General features: G+C 40.6%; 1 protein-coding gene across 1 annotated transcript in view; it reads right to left on the reverse strand.

The window, feature by feature from the left end:
- Positions 1–1,244: 1,244 nt before the first annotated feature.
- Positions 1,245–10,444, reverse strand: part of CFAP58 (cilia and flagella associated protein 58) — an 86,370-nt gene continuing 77,170 nt past the window's right edge. Inside the window, exons 16-18 of the mRNA XM_025039139.1 lie at positions 7,413–7,532; positions 4,880–5,013; positions 1,245–1,356 (exon numbers count right to left, since the gene is read on the reverse strand). Coding sequence (XP_024894907.1) covers positions 1,245–1,356; positions 4,880–5,013; positions 7,413–7,532 — 366 coding nt within the window. The remainder of the gene's footprint in view (positions 1,357–4,879; positions 5,014–7,412; positions 7,533–10,444) is intronic.

Here is a 10,444-nt window from a genome sequence, read left to right on the forward strand (position 1 = left end):
CTGTCCCACTCCCACAAATACTGGGATTCCTGATCACTTCATAACAAATCCCTCTGATGGCCATTGTTGCCTGGAGTCTACTTCTGGTAGGAGAATATACAGAAGATCCCTCTAAAATCCCACCTCTCTGTATAATCTGAACAAGCACCCTGGGGTCATTCATCTCCTGCTCCTCTCAATAGAAACTTTGATCCTAAAACACAAATGGGAACATCCACTTGTATTGTCCTCGCTCATCCCTGAGCTCTTTACTCCTCAATAACTTAGAAAAATTACAAAAGTCTAGTTACTGTGCGACAGATGGCTAAAGGGTTCTCACACAGTATTATTGAATGAGCACTCTTAACGAGGGAACTTTGAACTGATGCCCACATAATTGTGGCTTCAACAAAGTGAAAATACAATAGATTCAGTGGCTCAAAATGCTGGCCTGCATCATGGAAGCCAAACAGATCCTTGTCTTATGTAATTCTGTTCTCTAAGAGTGAGGTCTGGTAAGGAGAGCCCTTCAAAAAACTCCAGCCCAAACTCCTCATTTTACAGTCTCGGTTCCTCTGAATCAAATCCTTATGTTATACATTTCTCAAAGTAGTTTTAATCTTTAATTACTTTACAAAAGCAAAGATCAAAATCTCTACAAAGGTTCTTTTTTATTTTTTATGATGAAGTATTTATTAGCACATCTCTTTGGAATAGATTTTCATACCCCAGGCCTGAAAAGAAATTCCACATAGAAATTATTCTCAAAACAGTTTTTAACTGCTTGAGTTTGTCTTTCTTTCTCATCTCATGCAATGACTTGTTAGAGAGGAATAATTAAAATATATCCTTATTAATAAGAATGTACCACATTTCAAAAATATTTTTAAAAATATAAAAACTTCAAGTGCACCAATGTCTATGATAGAGAAATTAAGATCCAAAGCTTCATCTACACAAAGTGTCTAGATGTGGTGCATTTCGGATCGATCAATGTGGTAGTAACAAAAGACCTGCTTTATGCTATGGGTCAGCCTAATCGAACAGATATAATTACAACCTGTTAATATCCACATGGACCAAGTAGAATTTCATCACTCGTATAGCTACATGACTATGATCATTCTGCATTTCTTTCCATCCTGTAATCTGAGCACTGATTTCCCTAAATATCTGTGATCGAAGGGGTTTGAAAGAGATTTCTCCAAAATGTTCCAGAGCAAATTTCATGAGCTGTTCAACTGGACCCTGCCAGCAACTTCAGGTTAGGACTTCATTTGGGATGACTTGTTGAGGGGAAATCCACCCCCAGTAAAACGAGGGCCAGTTGGTTTGGCCAGTGAGAAGGCGTTATCCATGGATATTCTGTCCTTGTTTCTGTAAGAGAGGAGGTGAAAATTAACCTCCTTAACAACTTTTTCCTCTTCTAAGTTTGGTGTCCTCTAAGTGCCTAGGGTGAGTTAACGACTGAAAACTGCTTGGATTAAAGCTTCGGGTTTTAGCCAAGGTGGTTGTTTAAAATCTAATAAGGTGTTCACTGATAACACACAGGATTAAAAGCAATTAAACGCCCTCCTAATGTTGATTAAATATGGACAGAAGACCTCATTCTAACTTAAGCACTATGGACTGAAGCCTTCTGACTTGTAACCATCTTCCTGTTTTATAAAACACTAGTTCAGTTCCAAAAAATCAGTCAGAGGAATCTTTCTCTTGGCACAATTATAATGACTAATCTATCATTTATCAACTTTTATATTTCATGACTAATTCATCATTTATCAACTTTTATATTCCAAAATACCAGTACAAACATAAAGATTTCACACACACGCGCGCGCACACACACACACACACACACATACACACACTCATTCAGGTTTCCTGCAGAGGTACCTTAAATTTATACAAATTACCTATTGTGTAATTAGGGGTCTTATGGAAAACATCTTGGGAATCTCTTTTTAAAAATAAAAATTAAGCAAACTACTAAGAACAAAACCAATTAGATTTGACAAGTAGGAATAATTTACCTTAGGAAAATGACTCCACCTTTTGGAAAAGAATCTGACTGGAACTGCAAACTCTAAATCAGCCTGGGGGTCTGGGGTAAGGGAGTCAGAGGCGTGTGGGTGGATACAGGTTGGGACCAAAGCATGTTTGGGACCAAAGGGTGTTTGAGAAAAATGAAAGAAAGCAAAAAGGTAAAAATGATATGAGATGCTATTTCACAAAGCACATGTGTGGGGAGAACATCCACAGAGATTATTCTAAATTATTCCATTTGGAAAGAACTCGTAGAGCATTGATTCATCAGTCCAACTGTCTCTTAGCAGAACTGATTTCATTACTTAAAAAAAAAAAAAAACCTCCATAAATAGGACAAAAGCTTTAGCTTCGAGTGGATCCAGAAAGAGGATTCCTTCAAGTACTTTGGCAATTTGTCCCCCTCCTGACTTGTTTGATGCAGGCTGCTCCCCCCGCCATCTCTTGCCTTAAATAACTCAAATTTTCCTCTCTGAAGGAACTTACACTTAATGCTTCTGACTTGGCCTAAGCTGACTAATGGGAATAATGTCTCCTTTATATTATCTTTTTCATGTATTACAGGCCATTATAATGACTCCCTTCAGCCTTCTTCTTTCCAGTCTGAACCATCTCAGCACTTTTGTACTTGCCTCAGGTTATTTTCCTTCAAAACTTTAATATGTTTTTTTGTACTTCTCTTATGAACTCATCTCTCTACCTCCAGTTTATGGATCCCCTACTAAAAGGAACCACCAGTGACACTCTAATCAGGTCAGAGCAGCTAGAAGTAATCAGCATTTAAAGGTAAGAACAGGGCAGGTAAAGGCAAAGATTCTCGAGCAGCACTGATAGAATTTCTGTGATGATGGAAAGCTCTATATCTAGGCTGCCCAATGCGGCGTTCACTAGGCAAGTGTGGCTATGAACCAGTGGAAATGTGACTACGGCAACTGAGGAACTGAATTTTTCATTTGATTTAGCTGTAATTTACTTAAATTTAAGGAGTTACAGGTGGCATATGGCTGGAGCAGTCCAATTCCAATGGATGGGCCATTGGGAAGCACTGAGCCAACAGAGGGGCACCCTCTGTTGACTCAATGTGCTCTGTGTCCAGAAAACTGGGGGAGGGGCATCGATAAGGTCCAAGGAGACGAGGCCCAGAACCAAGGCAGGAAAGCTAATAATCAGCTCTCGAAAGATAATTAACGATATAGCCAGGCTAGCTGTTTATAACAGTGTAAAATGAGCACTGGTCTCCAAAACAGACACGTCAACTCTAGAAGAGGAAGATGACCCCCTGGGAAGTGAAAGAAGATGACAGAGATTCTATTTACACTGCATCTTTAAAAATTAAAATTCCCACTTTGCTAATAATTACTCACAAAGTAACAGTAGCATTTGCATGTAATTTATAAATTAAAATTAGAATAGGTAAAAAAAGACTATGCTAAAATAAAATTTTAATTTCTAAAACTATATGCATACATACTGGGAGGGCTGCAAGTTCAAAAAAGTCTTATTGATGTGGTATGCAATCAAAAAGCTTGAAAGCCACTGAGCTAGACAGCTGCCTCACGTGGAAACTAGCCATGCTGACACTTTTATAAGCACGACTTTAGTGTCCTAAAAGAAAACTACAGCGTTTCCACTCCAATATTCATTTAATGTACATCATTAATATCCGTGATTCTCAAACTTCAGTGTGCCTGGACATCACCTGCAGTGTGATTAAACTGCAGATTTCTGAGGCCCCTCCAAAGCCTGTTGAATCCAAATATCTGGAAATGGGGCCTGGGAACCAGCATGTTTAATAAGTCTTAGCAGTAATTCTGAATCAGATAGTTGTCAGATCCACACATTAGGATAGTCTCACCTAAATTTGCTATAATTTTTAGCAGTATGTGGAATGGGAGAATATTCTAATTTACAAGAAGGGCAGATACTTACTGGCAAAAAAAAATTGCATTCAGTTACTTTAAATAGCTGTTTGCTACTAATGAATCATAGGCAGATGCATTCACACCCTCTTTTATTATCACATCCCTGAAATTCCCATGTGGATGAAACACCAGATTTGACTTTCAACCCATAATGTGAGCCACAATAGAAAGAACTAGGTGATTCGGGCAATGCCACAGAGCCAAACCAAAGTTCAAACCTATGAATTCATTTGGGCCCATTCTCTTATCCTGGGATCAGGCAAATGATAACAAAGTGAAGAGAACATTTACTCTTTGACACATAGGCACCCTGAAACCCAAATGTTAACCTGCCATCTGCATTACCATCTCTTGGAAGAATGAGGACTCACATCAAAACCCCACAGCAGATAACCGAAGTCAGTTACTAGACACAGAGATGGTTCAGAGTTAGTTTATCTAAAACATGGGAGAAAATTATTCATGTATGCTCCTCATAACAGTGGTACAGCTGTATTACAGAAAGAACAGCCTTACCAAGCCCAGACCCCTTGGCAAAATTACCTATGGTTTTAAATGTGAATATGCTTCAGCCAGTACAAGGCTGACTGTGAAGCTCATTTACAACCGTAGTAATGGCGCGATTATCTCCAAACTGTGAGAACAATGTGGGAAAAACATTATCTTAGATTTTTCTCTGCTCCACATTGGGTCCACCAATGAGCAGATATTAATGGATCCCTGTTAGGGTCCAAACAAAGGGCCTCAGTATCTGTGTGACACTGATCTTACTCTGATACATACCCAGTGAACACCTGTACAATGTCAACTGTTCACCCTGTGACTTAGTTTACCCCAGTGAAATCTGCAACTCTGTGACTGTCCACCACATACTTCCTCATCAGCAGATAATAGGTACAACACAATTAGAAGAACATTTGACTAATTCTTACTTCTGAATGTGTTCTTTACGTTTCTGAGCGAGGTATTTCTTCTTTAAATTCAGTAGTTCATTGCTAAGTTTCTCGATCTCGTACTTATATTCTTGGCTCTGTGATTCATACATATTCAATTCTGAAGACAAAACCTAACATGGCAAATAGAGCGTCATTAACAGAAGGTACGCAGTGAGACAATATCTTTTTCTGAACAATCTTTTTAACCTGCTGCCGGTTACTTTAGTGAGGCTAGAGGTAAAAAGCCATGCTCAGTCTAAATTAATCTGCACGCGTCTACCAGTTCAAGCTCTGTGTCCGGGTAAAAATCTGGCTGAGCACTAAAGACTCGTGGCCCAGGGACAAACTTAAATGAAACCTCATTCCCCTGCTTGGAAAGGAGAACTATCAGGACACATTCAGCAGGCTTACCCATAAATGGCATAATGTGTTTCAAGGAATACTGTGAGCAGTGACAGGAAAACTCCTAGACATATAGTATAAAATTGCCCTTCAAACCTTTTCTAAAAAGCGTTCAAGAAAGACATCACTAGAGAGTGTGATTCATCTGAGGATCATAGTCACAATTACTCTGGACACCTCCTGCCACCACCGCACCAAGGAGGAATTCAATTTGTATTTTCTGCTAAATGCCTGTCACCTCTTTATTGTGTTCTTTGGGACTATTCACAGGTTATTGTGTTCTCTGGGACTATTCACAGGTTCTCGCTTTATCCCAGCACTGGGACACTTTCCTCCAAGAATCAGGGAGCTATGACATGTGTATGCAAGAGTCTAATGCATGTGAGGGGCTGTGATAGGAAGCTTGATTATCTGCCTCTTCCATTGTGGCATTCGATGGATGTTACTGGTCGCAGGCTGGGCAGAAAGAGTGAGAATTTACTAATTTGAACAGAACGTGGAAAGCCTGCCAAAGCTAGGGGCCCTCCCCACAAAAAATCCAGGGGAGAAAAGGAAGGTTATCATTCTAAGGGGCATGCAACAGACTCGGATTTGTTTTTCCTCCTGCTCACTATTTTAAAAATTTGTATAAAAGGAGGAGTTTTGTCCTTTGAGTGTTCATCTACTTCTGAACTCTTTCCTCTTAATTGCTGTGAAAATGATTCTATGCTACCATGAGCTAAAGAATATGATTTTCATGTTGGAATGAAACCTGTCTTAATAGTTAAACTCTTAGGAACCAAATCCTTGTTTCCAAACAATGAATGTGGGATTTCCTTAAAAACAAACAAACAAAAAAGAATCCAGATAATGAGGACAAACTGGCCAAGGGGCTCAGTACCATCCACCTCTGAACCTCTTCCACCAGTGGTCACATTTCACCCAGAGCAAAAATCCGGATTTCCCGAAATAAAGGGTTAAAGTAACGAAAGGCTCCTCTGAGCCACTGAACGCAATCCAGGGCTACGTGTGGCTGTCTGACAGTAGTGTAAAGACAGACGAGTGCTTTTCTAGTCTATACTCACTTCTGAGAAAATAAGGTTTTATTTTGTTTGAAATATTCAACTGTTGAACAGGATGAAAATAATCAAAAGATTACGCCTCATGCAAAACTCAAATTATGTCTCAGGATGAACACGTGAAATGAATACTTAGAGTGATAAGTTGAAAATTAATGTTCTAATTAGACTTCTGTTTCATCTGCCTTTTTTAAGTAAAAAAAAAAAATGCCATTTTACAATGTATTTGAGAAAGGATTAGTACTATATTAGTAGCAAGGCAACCATTTTACCCCAGGCAGAAAGGCAACAATTATTACCTTCAGTGTGCAGGTGAGTGCCAGAATTCAGTGGGCATGTGTCACATTCTGTGCATGTGTGTGTATAAGACTTCCCTGACATGCTGAGAAGCTCGGAGTACTCACTTAGGAGGTAAAGCTCAAAATATAATGGAAATGCACAGTTTCTTAGAAAACTTTAAAAAAGGCATGTGTAGTAGTAAAATATTCCATCGCCCCAGCTGAGGTTCTTATGCCACTTAGAAGGGAATTTATGCTAAGAGGATTCCTGCATGATTTTATTTCCCTTTCACGGCAATTTATTTGACAGATGGCCATGAAGCAAGGCCCTGGGGGCTGGGGCTTTGTGTACATTTATTTCGGATGGAATGGAATAGCAGAAATCTGATTCGGGCACCGTGGTCTGCTTCAGTGGGCAGTGGTGTTAACATGTTTCCTCTCTTCTTGCCCACTCTCCAAGTCCTCTAAATCATCTTGAGATCATCCAGAAAAACCGTATCCCCCCAAATTTCCATTCCATTGCCATCATTCTCTCCCCAACTCTTTCCTCGCTTGCTCACCTCTCTCTTTCAGAAAAGGGAGAATCGTGGGGTCTATTAGTCTAGGAGCAGAGGGGTAGAGCTCTGAGGCTTGTCCTGCTCCTTCTGGGACTGCAGTGCTAAAAAAGGGTGACTTCGGCGGAACATGGCCATTTGCGAGACCAGCTCCTTGTGCCAAGGCAAAGGACTTGTCCAGTGTGTCCCCCAAAATGTGGCCGTCTTCGGCCAGAAAAGCGCAGAGGCTACCACTTACTTTAAGCTGCTTGGTCTTCTCCCGCAGCGTGTGGCGATAGATGTGCAGCTGCTCCGCAGCCTCGGGCCCTGGCTGCCGGGCCAGGATGTGCTTTAGTTCCACATACAGTTTCTCCTTTTCCTGGTGGGGAGCACAACCACAAGCGGAGATCAACAGTCCCAGCAAGACAAGAGAAGTGCCTTGAGCGGCGTGGTCGGGATGGTTTGGGACCATCCTAAATTACTTCCCAGCTCATGCCGATTACATTCACCTGTAGATTCATTCAATCGTGCATCAAACCAACCCTGATCAAGGGGCTAGGGTGTGCCCAGCATTTGGATACAAATAACTGGGCAGGTGAGGAAGAGAAAGTCCCTCTGTACCTAAACTTATGATCACATGACTGAAAGACAAGGGCGGCGATAGAAGATCTCGACAATGTGTGGTAGTCGGTAAAATCAGGGAGTGATTAACTCTGGTTGGAAGAGTGGGAGGAGATTTCACGAAAATGTCACTTGAATTGTTCCCTGAAGAATGAGTAGGAGTTTCCCCCAAGCAGAGAGAAAAAAAGAGAGCTTTTTAGGCCAAGGTTCAGTGATAGAGCAGGAAAGTGGTGAGTCAAGGTCAGCAGGTGCACAGAACAGAAGGGAGAAGCAGAGGGAATAGGCTGGGCTCATCGCTTGGGACCAGACTGTGTCGTGTGTCACACAGGATGTAGTTTGAGGCCACATCTTTTAGGCAATTAGGAGCCAACGATTAGCCACACCTGGGTTTGTCTTCACAGGCAAAACTCAAGCAGGGAAGCAGAGAACAACAGAATGAGGAAACTGCTCAAGGCACCAGGACAAGCGAAGGATGAAGAAAGCTGGACCTAAGGCAACTAGCATGGAAGGCAGGCAAATGTGAAGACATTTCTGAGGTGGGATTTGGTGAATGGTCAGAGAAATGAAGGAAGCAACAGGAGCCAAGATGACTCTGAAATCTCTAACGTGGACCCGTGGGGGCCACCGAGTGATGGTAACGGAGGCGGGGAGGCTGGGAGAGGAGACAGTGTGGGGGAAGGGGAAGGGAACTGTTACTGCATTCGCTCCTGATAGTCAGTCGTTTTGGAATCTGTTGAGCGTGAGGCCCTGTAGGACATCTAGAAGAGGAGTGGAAAATGTAGTCCTGGAGTTGAGAACTGAAGAGCAAGCTGGAGATGAATGTGGGTGATGACTAGAGCCATGCGAGGGGATCCACCAATCAGGGATGGCTTATAGGATGAACCAAAACAAGCAGATACAGGGGAGAGCCAGCAGCATATGAGGGGTAGGTAAGTAAGAAAGGTCCAGAGGAAGAGAACAGGGAGAGTAACTGAATATCCCCCAAGCCAAGAAAAGGCAGACATTTTTAAAGGGAGGAATAACTTGGGTGGTCAGGGATATCAAACGGGGTAAAGAGAAGAAACAGGAGAGGGCCTTGGGGTGGGCTATTAGGACCGCACCACTGACCTTAGTCAGAAAGGTTGCAGGAACGTTTGGGGAGCAAACGTCACAGAAATTGAAGAAGAAATCAGAAGTAGGAAGTAAAGAAAGTGAATCTTTTAGGAAATGTGACATGGGAAGAAAAGAGATCTGGAAATGATTTGAGAGAATAGGTAAAAATCCAGGAAAACTCAGATATGCACATTTGTAGAACTAAAAGGACTTCCTAGGAATCCGAAACAAATCATGGTTCAGTAACTTAATTGAACCAATGAACAATATAGAATTCTCATTTGTACTCTAAAGTTTAATTGCTTATAACGTGTTTTCAGATCCTTGAACTAAAAATATCACATACAAGTAAAGATTTATTTCTAAGGCATCTCAATTCTACATTCCCATTTCTCTAAACTGCAATAATTTGAACAAACATTGATAAAGAGTAGTGTGTCTACTTATTTGTCTCTGTATATATTATTTTCTTAAAGTAATTATGTTAAAGTAAAAAAATATAAGTAAAAGCCCTCTCATTAAATGAAACATCCAGTCAAATAGAAACTAATTTTTACCAAGAACTAAGTATTCTCAGCATTGTCATCAAATGATCTTTTTGCCAAAGAACATAAAAGTCATTTTAAAAAATAGGTAAAAGAATATTCATTAACTAGTCACTGTTACCATTTGTCTTAGTTTTTTCTTTTTCCCTAGCCAAATTATAGAAACTTCATTATGAATAGCATGGCTCTATTTTCAGAAGAGCACATGCAACTTAAAAATTAGTTGGATGGAATAAGCTTCTGGAAAAACACATATCGACATAATAGCCACCATTTAAGAAATAATTCCAGAAATGACAAGAAAATCCAAAAGCCCACACAAAAGAAGAAAACGTCAACAAGTCAAATAACAAAGTGGTGACTTTCCTTTGCTGTACAGCACCTCCTGTCACACCTCACAATATAATCTTCCCAGTAAATGGACATAGCAAGCAATGAGAAAGAGATCGGGAGGTGAGTTTATTTTCTATAACCACTTAACGCCTGCTCTGTTGAAAAAATAACACTTCTGACAAGGCTTCAAGATTCAATTTGGAGAGGGTAATAAAAATGTGGAGAAGTCCATGAAATTGTTTCGTCCATCTCTTGCAGCTCACCTTTCCCTATATCAGAATACAGGAAGACTTGAAAAGTAAAGAACCCCACAATGGTGAGGAAGCAATCTGTCTTAAACTGAAAAGACCGTCTTACTCCAAGAACCTTCAAATGTTTCATAGGTGTAATTCTTTTCAATTGCTCCTGGGAAGAAGAGAGGAAAGAGACACAGAAAAAAAAGCTAGAAGAAGCAAATATTGTTACCTCACCACGTAGGTGAGAATCCCAAGGTCAGTGGGAAAGAACGGTTTGTCCAAAGTCCCTTGAAAAGTCAAAAATCTCATGACATACTCGAGAATCACTTTTCCCATGCAACACCCGCTCTGGGGCTTGAAAACATGTTATAACCTTGAGAGAATCTGAATCACATTGAGCTACATAATTCCTAAGGGCTACACGATAACATCAATAGAAAATGAAGCCAGGTTCAAAGCCAGGT

Source organism: Pteropus alecto, unplaced genomic scaffold, assembly GCF_000325575.1.
Source record: "Pteropus alecto unplaced genomic scaffold, ASM32557v1 scaffold177, whole genome shotgun sequence".
NCBI lineage: Eukaryota > Metazoa > Chordata > Mammalia > Chiroptera > Pteropodidae > Pteropus > Pteropus alecto.